Source organism: Xenopus laevis, chromosome 5S (genome assembly GCF_017654675.1).
Source record: "Xenopus laevis strain J_2021 chromosome 5S, Xenopus_laevis_v10.1, whole genome shotgun sequence".
Classification (NCBI taxonomy): domain Eukaryota; kingdom Metazoa; phylum Chordata; class Amphibia; order Anura; family Pipidae; genus Xenopus; species Xenopus laevis.
The window spans coordinates 6,894,451-6,918,320 of NC_054380.1; the positions used below are offsets into that span (position 1 = coordinate 6,894,451).

Sequence of the window (23,870 nt, forward strand, 5' to 3'; positions counted from 1 at the left end):
GGCTTGTATCTATGGGCAGCCAATAAGATACGAGCAAATACAATTCCTATGAGCAGCTACAGACTGTGTGTATGTATATGCGCCTGGTTGAAATTGGCGAGCATTATTCATGGAGCAAGTAAGCTTTGAGCATGCGCAGTAGTTGCTCCGCAAATGAGTGCACTTGTGCGTGGGGTCCCTCGCCCGAGACTTGGTTTATGCGCAGTGCAGCTCCTCACACTCACTCAGAGAAACCCGTCGGTCACCGGCAATGGCCATGTTGGTTCAAGTGTCCAACGAGCATCTGCTTCAAGTCCTGTGCGACAAACTGGTTCGGGCGCTCACTGTTATAATGGAGCCCGAGTCCAGTCAGGAGCGTCGGCTGGAAGCCCATAAGGTACCGGAGCTGAGGAGTCTCAGGGGTCGCGGGCAGGGCTATGAGGTGCATTTGGTATTATGGGGGAATGAGGCAGCAGAGAGAAGGGGAACTGATCTTATTAACACTCAAGGACTAATGAGCAAACCATGTGCAAGAATTGGGGGAGTCAGTGATAATGATAATTAGGTAAAGGGGAAGTGAATGAAAAGCAGGACACGCGCAATTCTGCTGCTGAGACAGACTTGTCAGGTCTGATTCTCAAAATCAGCTACAAAACCAGCCAAGAGCCTCTTCAAAAGTAGCCCCAAAACATAGCACAATATGTGCAGTGAAAAATAAATATCTAAAATTAATAAATATATGTGAAAATACACCTTTTGCAACTTTTCACTCATCTGCACATTTTTCCATGAATTAAAATGGGACAAATTCACCCGTCACCAGGGGACGTAACTACAGAGGGGGGCCCAGGAGGTACAGGGGCCCCATAAGGTGCTAATACAGATACAGGTATGGGACCTATTATCCGGGACCTGGGGTTTTCCGGATAATGGATCTTTCCGTGATTTGGATCTTCATACCTTAAGTCTACTAGAAAATCATGTAAACATTAAATAAAACCAATAAAATGGTTTTGCTCCCAATAAGGATTACTTATATTTTAGTTTGGATCAAGTACAAGCGACTGTTTTATTATTACACAGAAAAAGGAAATCATTTTTAAAAATTTGGATTATTTGATTAAAATGGAGTCTATGGGAGATGGCCTTTCCGTAATTCAGAACTTTCTGGATAATGGGTTTCCGGATAACGGATCCCATACCTGTACAATTTCAATAAATATTTCTAAAACAGCTCAACCTCTAGACATTTTGGTGGCCATTAGATTTTCACTCAAAAGTGTCTAAAATTGAAATTTAAAAAAAAAATAGTTTCTACTTAACGGAAAAAAAAACACAAGACACTTTTAACTTTAAATTCACAAAGTGTTTATTAAGAAATAACTTGATGATCCATAGTGCAGTGCTCAATTTCTCCTCCCTGCCTTCTATAAGAGATGGCTAAGGAGGAGAAATCGAACGTCGCATTATGTCGCTGTTTCTGCAGAAGAGCGCAAGCGGAGAATCTGTAAGTTATTTTTTAATAAACACTTTACGAATTTAAAGTTCAAGGTTTCGTGGGTTTTTTTTTTGTCAAGTAGGAAGAAATTTTTTTACATTTTTTTTATGTAAATGGTCCTTTAAAGGGGTGGTTCACCTTTAAGTTAACTTTTAGTATGTTGTAGAATGGCCAATTCTAAACAACTTCTCCATTGATCCTCATTATTTTTTTTTTACAGTTTTTGAATTTATTTGCCTTCTTCCGGTTCTTTCAAGATTTCAAATGGGGGTCACTGACCCCATCTAAAAACAAATGCTCTATAAGTCTATACATTTATCGTTCTTGGTACTTTTTATTACTCTTCTTTCTAGTCAGGCCTCTCCTAATAACATTCCAATCTCTTATTCAAATTAATGCATGGTTGCTTGGTAAATCTGGACCCTAGCAACCAGACTGCTAAACATTGCAAACTGGAGAGCTGCTGAATAAAAAGCCAAATAACTCAAAAACCACAAATAATAAAACCAATTGCAATCTGTCTCAGAATATCACACTCTACATCATACCAAAAGTTAACTCAAAGGTCCAAAAGGTCCAAATTACCCTAGCAATCATTCATTGATTCGAATAAGGGAGTGGAATATGAACAGGGGAGGGTCTGAATAGAAATATGAGTAATAGAAAGTATCAATAATAATAGATCTGTAGCTTTACAGAGTGCTTGTTTTTAGATGGGGTCAGTGACCCCCATTTGAAAGATGGAAAGAGTCAGAAGCAGAAGGCAAATAATTCAGAAACTATTAAAAATGAAGAGCAACTGAAAAGTTGCTTAGAATTAACCATTGTATAACATACCAAAAGTTAAATATATATGCACTCACTGGAACTTGCAAATGTTAAAGGAAAACTATATCCCCAAAATGAATACTTGAGTAAGAGTTTATAAAAAATTAAGTAGCATATTAAAGATTATCAAACTAGAATATATATTTAAGTAAATATTGCCTTTTTACATCTCTTGCCTTGAACCATCATTTTGTGATGGTCTGTGTGTTGCCCCAGAGATCACCTGACCAGAAATACTGCAGCTCTAACTGTAACAGGAAGAGATCACCTGACCAGAAATACTGCAGCTCTAACTGTAACAGGAAGAGATCACCTGACCAGAAATACTGCAGCTCTAACTGTAACAGGAAGAAGTGTGGATGCAAAAGACACAACTCTGTCTGTTAATTGGCTCATGTGACCTAACATGTATGGTTTGTTTGGTATGTTTGTGTGCACTGTGAATCGTACAATCCCTAACCCTTATTTATAAAAATGGCAATTTTCAATTTATTTACCCAATGGCACATACTACTAAAAAAGTATATTATTATGAAAATGGTTTATTTACATGAAGCAGGATTTTACATATGAGCTGTTTTATGCAAAATAGTTTCATAGAGACCTACATTGTTTGAGCGGTATAGTTTTCCTTTAAGTATCCAACACCACCAATCCTCCCTGTTTGCTGTATCTGTGACTACTTGCTCCCCGGTGGAGATTGGCTACTTTGTGTGTATGCATGTAGAACCAGATTGACTTCATTCACCTGTGCTCCTGTCTTCCCCAGAGCTGGGATGAACATCCATTAGCCAAACATGTCAGCCGCTAGCCCCACTCGCTGTTTTGTGTTAACTTATGCAGCAAATGGGGAAGTATTGGGGGTAAAGTGCAGTCCTGTTTGGAAGGGGAGTGGGAGATTTCTGTAGGGGCTCTATATGAAATAAAATTATTTTCTTGTATGCATTTATATAGCAGAACTAATGCACACAGCACTGTGCATCCAAACATTAAATTAACAGAACAAACATTACAGTAGTAAATACAACGTTTACTTACATTTAAGATTAAGAACAGTGTGTCTAAGAGACAAGAGAAAGGAGGTCCGTGCCCCATAAAGCTTGCAGTTTAAGGGGAAGGGTAACTTACACGCACAAGTAAGAGGATATTAAGTGCTGCAGGTTACAGTAGGTGACCCTGCAATATAAGTGCCAGTTACCAGTTTAGGTGTTATGCAAGTGCTCTAAGTGGGAGTCTGTGAGTTTTTTTCTGAAGAGACTGAGGAGTGGGGATTCTCTCTAGAGGAATTCAAGGATGACATTTCCAATATAAGGAGCAGGAAGGTTTAAGGTGGGTAACAGCAGTAGTATTGGGGGGTTTGACCAAGCGGTGGCTCTGAGAGGAGCAGAGGTATCAACCAGGAACGTATGGAGAAGAGTGAGGTGCAGAGGAATGAAGGGAATATTGCGAGGAGTTTATATAGTGAATAAAGTACCCCCCTATTGTAAAATATAAGGATATTATAAGTCACCATATTAAAGCATATAAAAGCATGAGGAACTTCAAGCTTACATCTAATATCCTGTATTTATTTATTATAATACACAAGTTTTAGTGAGTCGTGTGCCAAAAATGACATCGCTATTCACTGTTTATAACTGATGACATCACTAGTCACCGTTTAGAAGGATATAATTTACAAGATATCCATGGCTTTTGTGTATTATAAATTATTCTCTGTTTTCTGGGAAGCCAGGATAAAGACTTTAGCTGGGGGGGGGGGCACTGAACTCTCGTGGATGAGAGGACGAGAATTCTGGTGCAGTATTTAATACAGACTGTAGTAGGAAAAGATGCCAGTTATGCAGGCAGTCAGTAGAAGGTTACAATAGTCTAGTAGGGATAGGATAGGATTAAAAGTGATGAATTTTACCAGTGATGCATAAGAAAAAGTGACAGGCTGTGACAGCTTTCATATGGTCATAGAGAGAGAGATGAGTCAAAGGATATCCCCAGACAATATGCTGAGCTAAAGGTTTTAATGAGCATGCCATCGATAGAGATACTTTATAAAGGGGGAGTAGGTCCAGGTTTAGGTGGAAAGATATAACATTGTCAATTTGGCTATTTTTATTTTTTACATAAATACCTGTTCAGGCGACTTTCCTCTGGTTATTATGGGTCATTGTCTTTCTGCTGTTACCTACAGTTCTGTGAGGAGTTCAAGGAGAAAAGCCCACTGTGTGTTCCCTGTGGCCTGCAGCTGTCCAACAAGAGCCAGTCCCCATTCATCAGACACTTCGGCCTGCACATCTTGGAGCATGTTATAAAGTAAGGAGCAGCCCCTGCCATTGATTTTGCTTTTCCCTTCTGCTGCTTTGTTACTAAGCTAGTGGTTACTGGATTCATTAGGAAGATAAATAACCATTAAAGAAAAAATTGCACCCCTATTTGACATGAACTTACTGGATTGGGTTATGGTGAAAAGAAATGGTGCAGAAACACTGACAGAAATTGATATAAATGTATTAGTTGCACTTACATGCCTGATTTCTCAGACTTAAAGGAAACCATGATGCTCAGACAAACTTTCCTAGCATCTCTAAACAGCACGTGTCGGCTCGCAAAGCTTCCATGTAGTTTAAAGGACCAGTAACATCAAAATGTTTTTTAAAAAATTAATTAGTATTAACACCAAGACAAATTAAACTTTAAAATGGCAAAGCCTTTATTAAAGGATAAGTTAAACTTTAAAATAAGTGAATGTAAAATTGATGAGTGCTATTGTAAGCAATTTTGTCATTTACATTCATTATTTATTTTCTTTTTATTCCAAGATATTAAGGGATACATGTGCTGTTAATATGAATGAATTTTGTTCCAACAGCGCCACCTGCTGGTCAGTTTCTGACCAGCAAGTAGTCAAGGAGGTTGTCAGGAGAAAGAAAGAGGCTGCTCTGATGTTCTTCTGTTGAGAAAAGATTTGAGAAAGGTTTCTAATTGTTTTCCTAAGCAGAAGAACATCAGAGCAGCCTCTTTCTTTCTCCTGACAACTTCCTTGACTACTTGGTGGTCACACTGGTCAGAAACTGACCAGCAGGTGGCGCTGTTGGAACAAAATTCATTCATATTAACAGCACATGTATCCCTTAATATCTTGGAATAAAGATAAAATAAATAAGGAATGTAAATGACAAAAGGGCTTAGAATAACACTCTCGTCAATTTTACATTCACTTATTTTAAAGGTTTACTTATCCTTTAAAAAATAACTTACTGAAACTCTGCTTGCACTCCGTTTCAGAAAAGGCGACAGCGCGACAATCCATCGTGCGGCACTCAATTTGGCTATCTCATATAAGGAAGGCAGGGAGGATAAATCGAGCGCTGCACGATGGATCGCCCGGTCGCTTTCTGAAGGGGAGTGCAAGAGGAGTTTCGGTAAGTTATTTCTTAATAAAGACTTTGCGATTTTAAAGCTTAATTTGTCTTGGTGTTTATACTTATTAATTTTTAAAAAAAAACATTTTGATGTTACTGGTCCTTTAAACTATGTATATGTATTATGTATATTAACGGATTTTTAAAAAAATATTTTTGATGTTACCGGTCCTTTAAACATTAGATTTTGTAGGATGCATTCTATCAATCTGACACCATCCTACACAATTTCCTTTCTAGTTAACTCTTAGGCTCACAGTTTAATGCAACTCCTGTGAAGTCCCTCTGCTTTCCATCTGTATTCATCTGTGTAACATCCACTATGGACTTGATGTCCCAGAATCCATTATTTTACATTGAAACATAGTGAGGAAGAGTTGTATTACACTGTGAACCTTAGGTAGGGTTTCCACCTTTTCTGTGGAAAAATACCAGCCTTCCTATATATTAACTTTATTCCCTATTAATAACATTGGGATCAACCATAATTTTTACCGGCCAGGCCGGTAAAATACTGGTCAGGTGGCAACCCTAACCTTAGGGATGCTGAAAATGGTTTGGCGGAGCATCATGGTTTCCTTTCTGGGGAATCCGGTATGTCGGTTTAGTATATTTATAATCAATTCTGGTCGCTCAGACACTGTTTCTATACACCCAAACTAAATAACTTTTTTTGCACAGGAAGTGAAGATTTTGTGTCACTGTTGCAAAATAGTTTGTTATTTAACATAAAAGCATTTCCTCCTGCTTTATGGCTTTTTCTGTCTTTATAACAAAACATTCTGTCACAATAGCACAGATCCTATCTGATATCTATTGTAAGCAACATTGCTGTCTTCTTTATGGCAAAGATATTAGCCATTCTGTCAGAGTTGCACAGATCTTAAATGATCTCCATTGTAAGCAACAGTCCTGTCCTGCTTTATGGCAGCTGAGATTCTAGCTATCTGTATAACAGAACATTCTGTCCCGGTGGCTGCACAGATCCTATCTGATCCCCATTGCAAGCAGCAGTCTTGTACTGCTTTATGGCTGAGATTCTAGCTCTCTGTATAACAGAACATTCTGTCCCAGTGGCTGCACAGATCCTATCTGATCCCCATTGTAAGCAGCCAGTGTCGGACTGGCCCGGCGGGAAACCGGGAAAAAACCCGGTGGGCCCCGACCCTCGTGGGCCCCCGCCGGGCCAGGCCCCCTCAACAGATATCTTGTTTTTTGAAATAAAAAAAAAAATCTTCGTCGATGCGCAGTGTGCGCATGCGTGCAGACGCAGCGCCGTGCGCGCGTACACACAGAGGGTGCCACCGTGTGCGCATGCACACTGAAGGGCGCCGCACGGCGCGTTGCAGCAGGGGGACGGGGGCCTGTAGGGGGGCCCTGGACTGGAGTCCCGGTGGGCCCCGGGCCCCCCAGTCCGACCCTGTAAGCAGCAGTCCTGTCCTGCTTTATGGCAGCTGAGATTCTAGCTATCTGTATAACAGAGCATTCTGTCCCAGTGGCTGCACAGATCCTATCTGATCCCCATTTTAAGCAGCAGTCCTGTCCTGCTTTATGGCAGGTGAGATTCTAGCTATCTGTATAACAGAGCATTCTGTCCCAGTGGCTGCACAGATCCTATCTGATCCCTATTGTAAGCAGCAGTCCTGTCCTGCTTTATGGCTGAGATTCTAGCTATCTGTATAACAGAACATTCTGTCCCAGTGGCTGCACAGATCCTATCTGATCCCCATTGTAAGCAGCAGTCCTGTCCTGCTTTATGGCAGCTGAGATTCTAGCTATCTGTATAACAGAACATTCTGTCCCAGTGGCTGCACAGATCCTATCTGATCCCCATTGTAAGCAGCAGTCCTGTCCTGCTTTATGGCAGCTGAGATTCTAGCTATCTGTATAACAGAGCATTCTGTCCCAGTGGTTGCACAGATCCTATCTGATCCCCATTGTAAGCAGCAGTCCTGACCTGCTTTATGGCAGCTGAAATTCTAGCTATCTGTATAACAGAGCATTCTGTCCCAGTGGCTGCACAGATCCTATCTGATCCCCATTGTAAGCAGCAGTCCTGTCCTGCTTTATGGCTGAGATTCTAGCTATCTGTATAACAGAACATTCTGTCCCAGTGGCTGCACAGATCCTATCTGATCCCCATTGTAAGCAGCAGTCCTGTCCTGCTTTATGGCAGCTGAGATTCTAGCTATCTGTATAACAGAGCATTCTGTCCCAGTGGCTGCACAGATCCTATCTGATCCCCATTGTAAGCAGCAGTCCTGTCCTGCTTTATGGCTGAGATTCTAGCTATCTGTATAACAGAACATTCTGTCCAGTGGCTGCACAGATCCTATCTGATCCCCATTGTAAGCAGCAGTCCTGTCCTGCTTTATGGCAGCTGAGATTCTAGCTATCTGTATAACAGAGCATTCTGTCCCAGTGGCTGCACAGATCCTATCTGATCCCCATTGTAAGCAGCAGTCCTGTCCTGCTTAATGTCTGTTTCACACATAATGACTTTGTCGTTTTTTCTTTAGGTTTCGGTGGAATGTCATTCATACGGATGACAAGGTGTTTGTAAAAAACAGTATGATGCTTCTTATTTCTTACGTAAGTGTAAATATCTGTGTAGGGTGGCCATTTCTATCTCCAAAAAGAAGGACATAGCATATCCTCATACATCCACATGTATAGTTAAGTCATGTGTGGATACTGGTTAGCAATTGTCACATGGTATAAATAGTGTTATTTAATCTTGGGGGGGGATATATATATATATATATATATATATATATATATATATATATATATATATATATATATATATATGTATATATGTATGTATGTATGTATATGTATGTATATGAAAGTCCTGTATTATTTCAAAATTTCCATCTCGCCTTGCTTAGGGGACAATTATTTAGGGACACATCTGGGGGACTAGAGGTGCTCCCTTATACAGATCTTACTCTTCATTAGGGAGTGCCTCCATCAGTATCTCATGTATACAGTGTTTCATTTTTTTTATAAAAATACAAAAAAAAATTCAACATATTCTACTAATATGCATATTACAGAAGTCTAAAGCTTGAAGATTTAACCTAAATCTTTTTGACGAGTTGAAATACATATAAAAAAAATATACAAAACATATTTAAAGTAATGAATTATCAGTAGAATATGTTGAATGTTTTTTTTTTTTGTATTTTTATATAAAAAAAAAAATTAAACACTGTATACATGCGATACTGATGGAGGCACTCCCTAATGAAGAGTAAGATCTGTATAAGGGAGCACCTCTAGTCCCCCAGATGTGTCCCTAAATAATTGTCCCCCGACTTGAATATCATGGAAAATCTATGGGATGATTTGAAGCAGACTGTCCATGCTCGGCAGCCATCAAGTTTAACTGAACTGGAGAGATTTTGTATGGACGAATGGTCAAAAATAGCCACATCCAGACACTCATCAAAGGCTATAGGAGGCGTCTAGAGGCTGTTACATTTGTAACTAAGTATTGATGTAATATCTCTGTTGGGTGCCCAAATTTATGCACTTGTTATAATTCATATTGCATATTTTCTGTTAATCCAATAAACTTTATGTCACTGCTGAAATACAACTGTTTCCATAAGGCATGTTATATATTGAAAGGCAGTTGCTACTTTGAAAGCTCAGCCAATGATAAACAAAACTCCAAAGAATTAAGAGGGGTTCCCAAACTAAATCTGTGGCAAGATTCTGTATCTGTGCCAAACAAACAAAGGAATTATTATGCTATGGACCTTATCAATAAGTCTGGTTATATAAGATAAGGTAAATCTATGCTGAGCTGCTTCAGTCCCTAATAGAGGATTTTGCCATAGTTTGCTGACTGTGTCCTCTTGAACATTGCAACAAAAGGAAAAAAAGGTGCTCCAGAATATCACTAGCTCTTGTGGTCCAGGTGCACCAGACCCTCAGCTTCAGGGAGCGGCCAACCAGAATCTACGACAAGAAAAACAGGGCTATCCAAAAGGCCAAAAGAATACGTTAAAAAATATTGTCTTTATTAGTCAAAGTTATAGATATTCTTACATTCTCCATAGGCCTTACGTGTTTCATACTTCAGCGGTACTTAATCCTGGGCTGAGATTCTCTTTAAAGGGATACTGTCATTTTTCAAAATGAATCAGTTAATAGTGCTGCTCCAGCAGAATTCTGCACTGAAATCCATTTCTCAAAAGAGCAAACAGATTTTTTTTATATTCAATTTTGAAATCTGACATGGGGCTAGACATTTTGTCAATTTCCCAGCTGCCCCATGTCATGTGACTTGTGCCTGCACTTCAGGAGAGAAATGCTTTCTGGCAGGCTGCTGTTTTTCCTTCTCAATGTAACTGAATGTGTCCCAGTGGGACATGGGTTTTTACTATTGAGTGCTGTTCTTAGATCTACCAGGCAGCTGTTATCTGGTGTTAGGGAGCTGCTATCTGGTTACCTTCCCATTGTTCTGTTGTTAGGCTGCTGGGGGGGGAAGGGAGGGGGTGATATCCCTCCAACTTGCAGTACAGCAGTAAAGAGTGATTGAAGTTTATCAGAGCACAAGTCACATGACATGGGGCAGCTGGGAAATTGACAAAATGTCTAGCCCCATGTCAGATTTCAAAATTGAATATAAAAAATTCTGTTTGCTCTTTTGAGAAATGGATTTCAGTGCAGAATTCTGCCGGAGCAGCACTATTAACTGATTCATTTTGAAAATTTTTTTTTTTCCCATGACAGTATCCCATTAATATTATCAACTACATCCTTCTTACCCTCTGTGTGTTCCTTCTGCTTTTATTCTGGGGCTGATTTCTCCAATCTGCCTACACTCCACACAAATAACCACAATAATCACTTGTATTAGCTTCTGTGTCCCTTGGTAACAGTCTTTGGTGTTGTTGCTGTTCAGAACGTTCATCCCATCCTGGAGGAGAAAGAGCACATTAAGGATGTGATTGCTCGCATTGTGGTCGAGATCATTAAGAGAGAATGGCCCTGGAAATGGCCAGAGATGCTGCTTGAGCTGGCGTTTGTTGCCAGTTTTGGGGTAAGAACCTCCAAATATGTCTCTCTAATACTCAGACTAGTTCTGTCTTGATAGGAGACTGCTGATAAGATTAAGGGGCTCATTTCATTGTGTGATATCATTACACAGTATTTACACTTTGTCTTATTGCTGCTTCCTATCAGAGTTTGGTTGTTATGTAATAACAGTTTTAAAGCAAAAAATGTTTTTTATAAACCAGTCTTAGTATCACGCTTGCTGTGAAATAAATGAGCTAGTTAAAGGGGTTGTTCACCTTTAAAACTGTTAGTATGAGATAGAGAGTGATATTTTAAGACAATTTCTAATTGGTATTCTTTTTTTTATCATTTGTAGTTTTTGAGTTATGTAGCTTTTTATTCAGCAGCCCTGCAGTTCCAGCATTCTGGTTGTTAGGGTTCGAAGTTACACCTAGCAACCATGCATTCATTTGAATAAGAGACTGGAATATGAATAAGAGATGAGACAAATAGAAAGATGAGTAATAAAAAGTAGCAATAACAATACAATTGTAGCCTTACAGAGCATTTGTTTTTTAGATGGGGTCAGTGACAACAAAAATAGGTAGCAGCACTCCCATAATAAAATAAAACCGCCTTTATTTCAGAATTACATCTGGCACAGCAACGTTTCGGACCTCCTGGTCCTTTTTCAAGCTGACAAAGTATAAAACTGCAAAGTGTAACTTCCTTAAATACCCACATTAACAATGCCCCCTAGTCAGTGACCCCCATTTGAGAGCTGGAAAGTGTCAGAAGAAAAAGGCAAATAATTAAAAAAAAAAAAAAACTATAAAAAAAAAAAAAATAGTGAAGACCTATTGAAAAGTTGATTACAATTGTCAATTCTACAACATATACAAAGTTATCTTCAAGGTGAACCAGCCCTTTAATTAACCTGGTAGTGTGAGTAGTAATACTTTTCCTGTGGATCAGCCAGAATTCAAAATGAACAAATTTTAGTTAGAGAAATGGTTGAACTTGATGGATGTGCGTCTTTTTTTCGACCTCATCTTGTAGTTAATCTTCTGTGCTTATTCTTCTATAATATTATTATAATATAATATTATTATACTTCTAAGCTCCTGCTGTATTGGGTGGCCTGGAAAGGCTAGTATACTTTGGCTTAATTTTGAATCACTCCTGTCTTGCCAGGATGCCCAGATGGAACTGGTGATGTTCATCTTTTTGCGGTTGGCTGAAGACCTTGGGCCATTTGAAACTGTACCCATAGGGTGCCAGAAAGATCTTCATACAGCACTGAAATCAAAAATGGACAACATCTTTGCATTTATGGTGATGGTTTTGCAGCGGTGTACACAGAATTACCAGGACCTGGTATGGATCTGAAGTCCCCCTTTCCTACTCCAAATTTAATTTAAATGGACAGTATCTCCAATGGCACTCAATGGGTTAAAACATGTTCCAATGAATTGTGGGCTTCCAAATTAATTCAGCCAATTAATTAAAACATCATTTTATTCATTTTTTTTAAAAAAATAATTAATTTATATAGCTCATCAAATAAATCAATCAATTTGTCAAATACAATAATTCATAAATAGTTTATCCATTTCAGAACCAATTCATGTTAGAGCCTATATTACTTGCTGAGAAATGAATCAATGAAGTTTTAAGTGTCCAAGTGCTGTTGAAAAATGATGAGCAAGAGGGTGCGCATAGGATTTGCGTATGAGTTCCAATTAACGTGTTTGAAGTTTTCAGTTCATGACGTTTTGGATTGAGATGCAGACGGTGGTTCTCCCCCCAGTGCTTCTCAACATGAATTTCACAGGTCCCTGTAGTGCTACTGGCTAATGGTGTGTTTGAGAGGTTAATCACAAAAATGCATATAATAAAACTGTTATGTATTCAGTGGACACAATTGATTAACGGCATACATAGCCACTGGAAGAGCATGCTTCAGCTATAAACTATCCCCCCCCCCATCCGGTGGCCACAAAGTACTGAAAGTTTTCAAATGAGCATTGTCTGCCCTGCTCCCTCTCACCCAATGCCACCCCAGTGGCTTGAATTTCTCTCCCTCTGTCTGGCTTCTCCTGTAGCCTGTGACCCCTCTCCCTGATTTTCCTCCTTTTTCCTCACAACTGCTATGTATTTTGTTTCCTCTTTCCCAGACACAGGGCCAGTTCCGCGTGGCTGCAGCTGCTCTCCGTGCATTGGCCGGATACATTGAATGGCTCCCTACTAAACACATAACGGCAAACAAATACAATCTGTTATGGATGCTGTGTGTGCTGCTAAATGTTCCCGAGCTACAGCTGGAGGCAGCCGAGTGTCTGCTCCTTACAGTTAGCAAGAAGGTGAGATCCCAACACCTAAATTTGCACATCAGACTTTTTCTTTCGTTCTTACACATTTTAATGGTCTGGCAGAAAAAAGGTAGACATTTTTGCAACATTTAAAGGGGCAGTATAACCCCATTCAATATCCGCCCTGAACTATTGTTGTCTATTGTTTTAAAGGAGAACTAAAGCTTAACTTAGAAGTAGCTAGAAATGTTGTACATGATGTTTTGTTCTTCTGTACCAGCCCAAGGCAACCACAGTCTTTTAGCAGTAAAGATCTGTGTCTCCAAAGATGCCCCAGTAGCTCCCCATCTTCTTTTCCGCTGATTCACTGATTCACATGCTCTGTGCTGCTGTCACTTACTGAGCTTAGGGAGCCACTCACAATATACAGTACACATAGAATAGAAATGTCATAATATAAGGCTGATTAGTAATTAATACAGATAATTACTACATGGCAGCACAGAAACCAGTGCAATTAGCATCAGAATTTAATAATCAGCAAACCTGTAGCATCAGCTTATATTACAGCCAGGGAAGGTCATTTTCTGCTGGATAATTAGTGACGAGCCCTAAGCTTAGCTTCTCAACAGCCAATCAGAGCCCACTGAGCATGTGAGTGTCACAGACACTTTCCAAGATGGTGACCCCCTGTGACAAGTTTGAAGTCCTGGATCATTGCTGCTATTGACAAGCTGAAACGTAAGGCTGGTGCAATATGTGCAGCATATAAAATGTAATTTTAAGCCACATTAATTTTCAGGGTTTAGTTCTCCTTTTAAAGGAGAGGCATGTTGGTCCAAATTCAATTCAGTGATAAAAGGTTCTCATGTTTTATCACATGAAATCTCATGGACAAGATTCAGTTCAAGGAGAAAAAACTGTTCCGTAAATTAAATTCCATTTTTTTCCCTAGTCTTCGATAGAGTTTTCACGTGATAAACAGTAACATACCTTTTATTTTTTTGATGTTTTTCTTGAATTGCATCTCAAATTGATTGAGTTTTCATGTGATTAAACCCTATTTCTCATTGAATTGAATCTGGCCCATTGTATGAAAAAAAAAAAAGAATGTGGCATTCTTTTAAATACAGAAGAAATGTGTTTTAAAAAGTAGTGTTTCAAGTTGAAAAACCATACTAGTCCCATCAATCTGTTCCACTTCTTGCTGCCTTCTTTCCCAGGATGCACAAGGGAGCTGGCAGCACTCTACACACTGCACAATAGGAACCAATCAGCAGCTTGGCTGACCTGATAGGGAACCAAAGTCTTTTCTTGTGTGACTGCAGTGCTGTGATTGGCTATCCTTCTCCTACTGTGTTTCTGGCAGGGACTGTTCTGATACAATCACCCCTCATTTGAAACACATACAAGGGCTGTAGCAGATTTATAAGGGGCTCCAAAAAAGGGACAATTCTTAAAGTGAATACTCATTTTAGCCCAGAATGAAACCAGAATGAAACCAGCACCATATAATTCATTATTGCATAAAATATGAGCTTTTCACTAACAGAATATGTCTCCTTTTGGGAAAAATATGTTTTTTTGTAAATTATTGAGCTAAACCGGGAGATTAAAGCTACTCCATGTTTGGTCCTTGAAAGTTAGATTACCAGCAACAACTACCCCCCTTGGTTTTTTTTAACAATGTTGGTAATTTTACCAACCCACATTAGAGAACAAGACTCCGAGACAAAGTTCTCATATCTGGAACCATTGTGTCACTTTTGCCTGAAAACACTCGGCTGATTTCGGCAAAGAAACATGAGATTTTTGTATTTTCATTCCCAAAATAAGCCGTATCTGTTTGCGCCGGAGCCAACACAACAGTTTCAAAAAGGAAGAGGAGGCTACTGCCTGTGTAAGAGATGAAATTGATGATAGATGCATTTCAATGGTTAAAGCTCGGAGAGGTGCTATAAACTGACACTAGTGCTCCTGGAAATTAACATTAAAATGTGTGTGGAGTGATATATTTTACTTTGTTTGGTTGAGCTAAGGATTTGATTTGCACACAGGAACTGCTGGAGGAACGGATTCCACTCCTGATATTATTTAGGGATGATGCTTTACGATATATCCTAACTGCAGCACAGTGAGTGGAATGCAACCCCATTCTTCCAACCTCTTTTAGTGCTCTTTATTTCACTTTCATACTCCCCTCTACCAGTTACTCTTAACTTCTGCCTAGCTCCTCCCTTTGCTGTTGTAATTAGCTCCTTCTCCTGTATTCATAACTTCTTTCTTCCATAAATTTAGGCCCAACTCTTTCTGTACTGTACACCTCTGTTCTCTCTGCTACAGTGGAATTTACTGTAGCTTAGCAATGCAGCAGATGCACGTTTCGAGCAAATCCCAGCATATTTTGCAGGGTTTAGATTCAGCAGAATCCTATGGATTCAATTTGGCAGAACGCTAACAGTCACATAATTTTAAAAAACGGGGCAGCTAAACATGAATTTCTATAATGGTGCAGTTCTTTGGTTCAATTTAAATTTAAACATGCAAATAAGGGTTTAGGTTCGATATTCAGGACAGGCATATCCTGGTGGGCTGTTTGAATGTTAGATTAGGTATTTCCCATATGGGTCGGGGATCCCCACACCTTGTGTTTTTATAAACCTCTTTTCCTTTCAGATTGTAAATCTCCTTCTATATTGGTCAGTATTTGTTTGTCATTTGTATGTTTGATGTTTACACCCTTCTATTGTACTGCAATCAGCATACAGTATGTTGGCACTTAATAAATATGTAATAACAGGGTTTTAGACTAGGGTTTCTCAAGATTGCAAGCAGGATTATAGGTAGGAGCATAGCAAAAGGATTCCTTTGGTCTGTGGCTAGTGTTGACACCTGGGGTGAGACAAGTCAGTGACGCACCTGTATTTCATGGTTAACACTCTACACTGGATACCTCTGCCTTGGCTTGCATGGTCAACCATCAGACTCAGTTTGGGTTCCTTGAGCACTGTAGAATCCTGTGATTGGTTGAACACAGACTCGGGAGGGGGGAGCTCTTGGTTAGTGATCCCTCCAGGGTAAGTAGGTTGCCACCCATCACTCTTATGAATCCTCTGCTCTGTCCCCATTCCACCTTCCCCCACACACATGCACTTGCCTGGTACATCACTCAAGGGTATCCGGGTCCCGCTCCTGGCAGTCCAGTGCCTTCTGTCTGGCATTGACACATTGGCTCTCTGGTTGGCTCCTCAGTTCAGCACTCCCTGACTGGTGCACTGACAACACTTTCTCCCCAACTCAGGATGCACTCAACCTCAGGACAAAAACTTGGGATTTTTTTTTTTGTTGGCCGTTTTCCCCCTCCAGTGGTTCTTTATCTTCTTCACCACACATTCCAAAGGGAAGTTCCAAAGATATCAGAGCTTCATTTTCCGGTCCTAAAAAAAAGGAAATCCAATTAGTCATTGCCTGGTTCCAGGAGAGTGGGAGCTCATCCTGGAGGTATTTAAGATGTTGGTTCAAAGATGGAGGAAAAAGAGATCAAACTTGTGGTGTCTTGGCACAACTGGGATACCGTGAAATTCCTGTTCAAAAGCAAGACCCACAAGCCTTGGTGGTCAATGCTATGATGGTACTGCAGAGATTCCAGTTGGCATACATCTTTCACTCCATACCAGTGTTGGGCTGGGGAACTTGGGAAGTTTTGCTAGGAGGAGCTGCAGTTAATTTTAGTGGCTCGGTGTAAACCATGAAGAGTGTGTTTTTTAGACCTAATGTACTTGTTAGTGGGGAATTGGTTCATCAGACATACTTTGGTATGGACCCATTCTACATCAAAATACAGGAAGGACTGGTATTCATTTATTTCTTCAGGGAGCTGCCAACATAATTCCACCATTTCAGTGGCCTGTTCCTTCATGGGATCTCAACTTGGTTATGAGGGCCCTTCAGAATCTTTTCTTCTTATGTGGAAGGTGGTGTTTTTCATGGCTGTATCGCAGCTTAATGTTTGGGACTGCTTTGGCATGTCTCTGTGGTTCTTGTGTCCCCCAACAATTTTGGGGGACACAGAACCTCACTCCTTACAACATCTACGATGTTGTGTTTCAGCGGAGAATTATCCCTCCTCAGTTTTATACCCTTTGTGTATTATGTTACCGTTTTTGGTTGTGTGCTGGAAACTGTTCTTGCTATTTGAAACCGAAGAGTAGAGGATAAGCAGGAGGAATATAGAGAAAGAAAGAGGAGGCGGAGGGCCTTAACCCTGTTATTCCTATGTCTTGTACAAGAGCAATTTCAGTATGCCATGAATATCACTACCCCATGCTGTCTTTTTCTCTTTCTCTGTCTACTCTCTGTATATCCCCCCTGTGCACTGTAGCTTTGTACTAATGAGCATTTCCCCACACAGATTGGCAGATAGTGACCCTTTGCAGGAGAAAAACTATACTATCCTAAAGACAATTTGCCAAATCCTTTGTCAACTGGGCAGCCATCTCTGTTCTTTGACTCCGGTAAGGTTCTTCTTCTACACCACCCCCTGCCTCACTGACCCACTTTACTTAAATCTGGGTTCTTCTTTCTTTATTTGAGAATCCTGACCACCTTCCAAATCTGCTTGCTATTGATTAAACCCACTTAAACATACCACCAATACAGGCTAGTGATGTCACTGCTAATATTTATTACCAGTCAATATATAACTTTACTACCCACTCTTCTCCAAGTCCAACACATTTAATGGGAAGATCCCTGAGAACTTTGACAAATACCTTGAAGCCCTGATGAGCCTCACCCGACACCCAAGCCTGGTAAGTGACTTTGATCAAAACTAATATCCGACTGCACTAAGTGTATCGGCCTAAAAGGAAAGTATTCTCTTTTTTTCCTATACTTTTGAGCGCCTGATGAGATCGTTATTGCTCTTCTGTGTAGTTTCTCACATCTTCTGCTGTAGTGCTGTGGGGGAATCTCTTCAGACACAAGGTGCTGTCCCATAACCCCCATCTAAGAGCAGCCATACCTGATCTACTTCGGGCTGCAATGGTCAGCATTGTGAAGGTGAGCAACATGCATAAACTCTAATTTTATAACTGCTATTTAAAGGAGACATTTTGTGTAAAAAAAAAAATAAGAATGTACCAGTGCGTTATACTCATTTAGATAATAGATAGAAGAATTGTGCTTAAAAAAGTAGTGTTTTCAGGCTGATGTATTGAATATTTCTGCAAAAACCCTAATAATCCCTCCCTTCTCTTCCACTTCCTGATCCCTGAATTCCCAGGCTGTGCACTCAGCTCACTGCACTGTAGGACAGGAACCAATCAGCAGCTTGCAGGACCTGAGAGGGAACTGATTTCATGTTTTCATTATAATGTCCATTGTAACTAATAAAGAACATTTTGTGCTGTAATAGGTGGGTTTCCCTTCAATGGATAACAGTCCCAGCTGCGAATACTCCCGACTAGACTTCATCAATGACACAGAGTTTGATAACTTTTTCTTATGTGAGTTAATTATTGCCCTGCCGAAATGGTAGGGCTTTCAAGTCCTGGAACATCCATATTGGGAATGGCATGGTCGGTTTAAGAAGGTGATACCTAATGACAGTGCTGGATTATTCCTTGGGGGTGTGAGACATATTTATCAATAATTGAATTTGTGAGTTGTGCGAGGGTTTTTCTACCTGGGATAAACTCAAATTTCGAATGTTTGGGTATTTATGAAAAAATCCAAATGTCAAAAAAACGACTGAAAAACAAAGGGGGGGAAAAAACTCTAACAATCGAGTTCATGTCCTGAAAAAATTCTAATCCACCAAATTTATGTCTCTCCCCAACCTCTCTTAGAGCAGTGGCACATTAAGGTGATTCCAGACATTTGCCTAAATTATTTTTAGTAACCCAAGAAGGCATTTTGCCCAGCACTAGAGCCATGCTCAGTTGTGAATGGTGGAGTCGACAAGTGAATCATTAGGGCAATGGCACACAAGAAGGGATGGGAAATCTATCATGAACAACACTGGGTTGATTACAAAAGGCTCTGCTTCAGACAGCTTAGGGTGGCTATGAGAAATGTCTGTGTTGTCTATGGTGGATAATGAACCTTGGCTTTGTTTTTTCTTCAGCATTTCGAAACCAGATAGGGTTTGTGGTGAGATGCATGTGTCGTTTGGACACAAAAACATTATTGCATGTGGCTAAAGAGTGGATGCAATATCAGCTGTCTGCACCGCTGGATCCCGGACCACAGATCAGTACGTTCCATGTAAATTGCTACCTCTTAGGTCTCATGCCCCAGAGACTTTAGTTCTTGTGCTGTCTGCAGGGAGTTTTTACATTGATAGACCCTGGTAGAGACATTCTTTGTGGTCTATCAGGGCCCCACAAACTTTGCTACTATTTAACTGCTTTCAAACATAAAGAATACTGAGACTGTAAAAAAACATTATGGTGGGTTCAGAAAAAGGGGTCTTGTTATTTGATAGAACTGTATGCCAGCCCACAAGAGGCTCCCCCCACTGATGCACTTGAGCACCTCACTGAAACCACTGGGAGCAGCAGATGTTTCTGTTATTACTGAACTAATGTTGTCAAAGTCACAGGACAAACTTATTTATCCTATATCAACCTTTATTCAGTTAGTTAAAAAAATGTTTGGTCTTCTGTATTAGCCCAAGACCACCACAGTCTTCCCTTCCAGTAACTCTCCGTCTTTACCTGCTCTGGGCTGCTTTCATTCACCTGAGCTTAGCGACCACCAATATTATGTAGTATATATATATATATATATATATATATATATATATATATATATATATATATATATATATATATATATACATACAATATAACAGTCATAATGCAAGGCTGATTAATGAATTCATAGTCCCATTAAATGGCAGCATAGAAGCATAGTAACCAGTGTAATCTGCATTTAAGTTGATGCATAATCAGCCCTGTAGCATTGGCTTTTCCTCTGCAATTCAGAGTCTACTGATTATGTACAGTGCCACTCACACAAAATATGCCTAACAAGATCAGAAGATGGCAGATGCTCTCCTTGTCATTTCTGCAGGCCCCGCAAATATTTGAGGTCTTCCAAGACTACCCTTGCCTGGTGGATCAGGGGTATTGTGTACAGAGCAAATCAGGTTACTAGCTGGACTAGCCTGTGTCCCCTACAATGAAAGAGAGAGATTTTTGTGTTACCTGTTAAATCCTTTTCTCTCTTCCCTGAAAGGGGGGCACAGGCACACCCTTCCTTACTGGTGCTCAAGTCTGTTTGGAGATTAGGAGAGAGCTCCCCCTAGAACAGTGATCTCCAACCAGTAGCTCATGAGCATCATGTTGCTCACCAACCCCTTGGATGTTGCTCCCAGTGGACACAAAGTAGGTGCTTGTTTTTGAATTCTTGGCTTAATGGCAAACTTTAGCTACATAAAAACTATGTGTACTACCAAACAGCCTCCTGTAGGCTCCCAGTCCACATAGGAGCTACTAATAACAAATTACAGCCCTTATTTGGAACCATTTTCATGTTTGTGTTGCTCGGCTACTATTTCTGAATGTGGCTCACTGGTAAAAATGGTTGGGGACTCCCTCCCTAGAGGCTTCTCTGCATAGAGCAGCTGCCGTCCAGTCACCCCTGGTATTGTATGTGCCTTTCATTTCTTCCTGGCCCTTATCCATTCTCTGCAGCTCAGTGTTCAGTTTAGGTATTATAGTATAGTTCTAGTTCTCCATGCTTGTTTGTGTCCTGATTATGGAAGGGGTGTAGCCTGCTAGGCACAGTTAAGCCGGTCACCTGGGAGGGCTGTCAAAAACCTTGTTCTTTTAGTGTTTAAGTATCCAGAAAGCTCCGAATTACGGAATGGCTCCCATAGACTCCATTTTATCCAAATAATCTAAATTTTTAAAAATGATTTCCTTTTTCTCCATAATAATAAAACAGTAGCTTGTACTTTATCCAAACTAAGATAGTATTAATGCTTATTGGAAGCAAAACCAGCCTATTGGGTTTATTTAATGTTTAAATGAATTTCTAGTAGACTTAAGGCATAAAGACCCAAATTACGGAAAGATCCATTATCCGGAAAACCCCAGGTCCCGAGCATTCTGGATAACAGGTCCCATACCTGTATTAACAATAGGGATGAATGAGCAAAACATGTTTAATCAAGCAACCTTTGGGTACAGTACAGTGGGTACAGTGTAACCTCATGTGAAATCTGCTCAGCGGCTCCCAAGGTCAGTGCATGCATTACTATAGATTTCCAAGACAGGGTTAATACATTACCTCTCTTGCCTGTGGATTTATCATATAATGTTTATTTTACATTTACATAGACACACCTGGAGAGGCTCTGTGCAGCCCCCATTCTCCTTCCTTCTTGCATTGGGAAGCAATGTCTTTTTTCTGCAGTGAAGTCTTCGCTCAGCTCTGCTGCCCCCTGTCTGCAGAGGTAAGAAGGGAAACTGAGAGGTAAGTTTAGACTTTTTTTCAACTTGCTGTAGCAAGAAGCACAAATTCACCCACCAACAATTAGTAACCAGCCATCTCCTAGGGTAATGAAGTACCACCATACCATTTGTTTTTTTTGTTTTTTTTTTTAGCAAACATGTTATTTGAGCCTCAAACTAATGGGATCATATAAAATCTTGCCATAAAGACAGTGCTCCTGGGCTGCTCTGTCTCCCATGGTCAGTAGCTGTTCTTGGTGGAGCATCTCAGCAGACATTTGCTGTGCTTGTAGTTTGGGGACGGATAGGAAGTTCTGCAGGGTGAGCCATAAATATTTGTATATACGCACGTACATGATTGTAAAGATGTCTAAATGTACCCCCACCACAGAATTTCCTACATACAGAGGGTATCAGTCTTCTTCAGCAAGTCGTCCACTATGAGACCAAAGATCCTCTTATCGTGTCCTGTGTCCTCAAGAGCATGTCCTCTCTTTTGCCTTTCGTTGACCACGCAGGCCGCATCATGCCACTTATGTTACAGAAGGTTAGTGCAATGTTTGGTAAGTGACAGTGCTGTAAAGTAACATGTGCATCTGTTTTGGATGATCTGGACTTTCCACCAACAAGCCAGAATAAAATAGATCACCTTAATTCAAAGAATACAGATCCATTGGCAGCCTCTGGTTCTTACTTTGTCCCATCCAATAAAAATAGCATTATGGTATTTTATGGGGCGGATATTTTTTATCTTTTAAATACTCTGCCATTGGACAATGCAGAGTTTGGTTGATTATTTCAGCATATTCTGCTTTGTCCAGACAGAACCAGAAGCAAAGCAGGGGATTCTGTCACCACCTTTCACTCTGCTTCAGGTGTTCCTTTTGGCAGTCTTCTAACAGTAACATGTGGAATTGGCTTCAACTGGGCCAGTTGCCAAGAAGAGAACCTTAAGGTGGCCATACACTGAGAGATCCGCTCATTTGGCAATGTCGCCAAACGAGCGGATCTCCCTCCGATATGCCCACCTTGAGGTGGGCAATATTGGGCTGATCCGATCGTGGGCGCTAGGGCCCAACGATCGGATCCTAACGATGCCTAACGGCGGTCGGATTGCGGGACCGCATCAATGAATAGATGCGGCCGCGATCCGACGGGATTTTTTGTCCCATCCGATCGAGATCTGCCCGACTTTCGGCCAGATCTCGATCGGTGAAGCCCGTCGGGGGGCCCCATCCACGGGCCAATAAGCTGCCGACACGGTCTGTCGGCAGCTTTTATCGGCCCGTGTATGGCCACCTTAAGCAACACAAGGTGGCCACCTGCCAACCCCTCTGAGCTCTGCTTAGCTTTACAGAACATGGTTAAGGGAGAATGGAGGGCTCTGAGGCCCAGTTATTAGTAAGGGCCTGCTACACATGTACAGTTGAGGCGGATTCCTCACTAGCCCCAACTGTGCTTTTGCCTGCAGGCTCCGTGTCCTAAAAGGATATAAATTTTTGAGCTCAGGATTGCAAGGAGGAGCGCTACTCTACGTAATACACTGTGAGAGGAGGGAGAGGTAAAGGGGTCAGATTGAGGGCAATTGAGTGCTATTACATCTCAGAGGGGTTTAGTTTCCTTTAATTTATTAAAACTAAAATAATTAAAAACATTACTTAAAATATTTACAGTTACTGATTATTTATACAGTCTACATTATCGTTACAATCAAATTAATATCTCTGGATCATTTGTTGGCTCAGTCTCCCATCTTCGCTCCAGTCTGTCCAACTCCTGCTATCTTTAAATTCAAAAGTCCTTGTAACCGGCCCCTCCATCATGTCTCCCAGGCTGTTTATGTATATGTAACTGTTACTATCAATCTACTGGGATTCTTCTTCTCTCATTCTCCTCCCTTCCTACAGCTCTTGAATGCAGCTGGGTTTCCAGATAAAGAAGATGTTACGGTAAGAAACAGGGGAACTTTATATGTCACCGAGAAATGGGGCATATTGGGATACTATTTATACTGTTGTTAAAGTTGCAACCACTGCAGAGTTACTGTATATGTCCCAAGGGGGTGAGGTGGCACTGGAGGTATGAAGGTATATAGAACCTTGCAGATAGCTTTCAGTTTTGGGGTTTTTAGTACCTTCTAGAGGCAGTTTTTAGAAGCATGGGGACAATTTCATGATTCCCAGTCCCTATGTACATTACATAAGGTTTAATATATTATAGAATGCCTTGTCCTTGGCGACCTTTCAGTTGGTCTTCGTTTTTTAGACAAATAACTGCTTTCCATAACAATTATATTGAAAAATCATCATACAATGACATTTACAAATAACTTTACAATTGTAAGTGTGTGGTGAATGTT

General features: G+C 40.4%; 1 protein-coding gene across 2 annotated transcripts in view; it reads left to right on the forward strand.

Annotated features, from left to right (window-relative positions):
* The window catches only part of LOC108717377 (exportin-5-like), a 41,100-nt gene continuing 17,230 nt past the window's right edge, over positions 1–23,870 (forward strand). For both annotated transcript variants that reach the window (XM_041564195.1, XM_041564196.1), the window contains exons 1-15: positions 1–376; positions 4,494–4,615; positions 8,244–8,316; positions 10,643–10,780; positions 11,932–12,114; positions 12,915–13,100; positions 15,107–15,183; positions 17,461–17,563; positions 17,777–17,860; positions 17,985–18,110; positions 18,466–18,556; positions 19,177–19,305; positions 21,398–21,513; positions 21,903–22,058; positions 23,419–23,460. In XM_041564195.1, the coding sequence (XP_041420129.1) occupies positions 251–376; positions 4,494–4,615; positions 8,244–8,316; positions 10,643–10,780; positions 11,932–12,114; positions 12,915–13,100; positions 15,107–15,183; positions 17,461–17,563; positions 17,777–17,860; positions 17,985–18,110; positions 18,466–18,556; positions 19,177–19,305; positions 21,398–21,513; positions 21,903–22,058; positions 23,419–23,460 (1,752 nt within the window). In that variant the 5' untranslated portion in view covers positions 1–250. The remainder of the gene's footprint in view (positions 377–4,493; positions 4,616–8,243; positions 8,317–10,642; positions 10,781–11,931; positions 12,115–12,914; positions 13,101–15,106; positions 15,184–17,460; positions 17,564–17,776; positions 17,861–17,984; positions 18,111–18,465; positions 18,557–19,176; positions 19,306–21,397; positions 21,514–21,902; positions 22,059–23,418; positions 23,461–23,870) is intronic.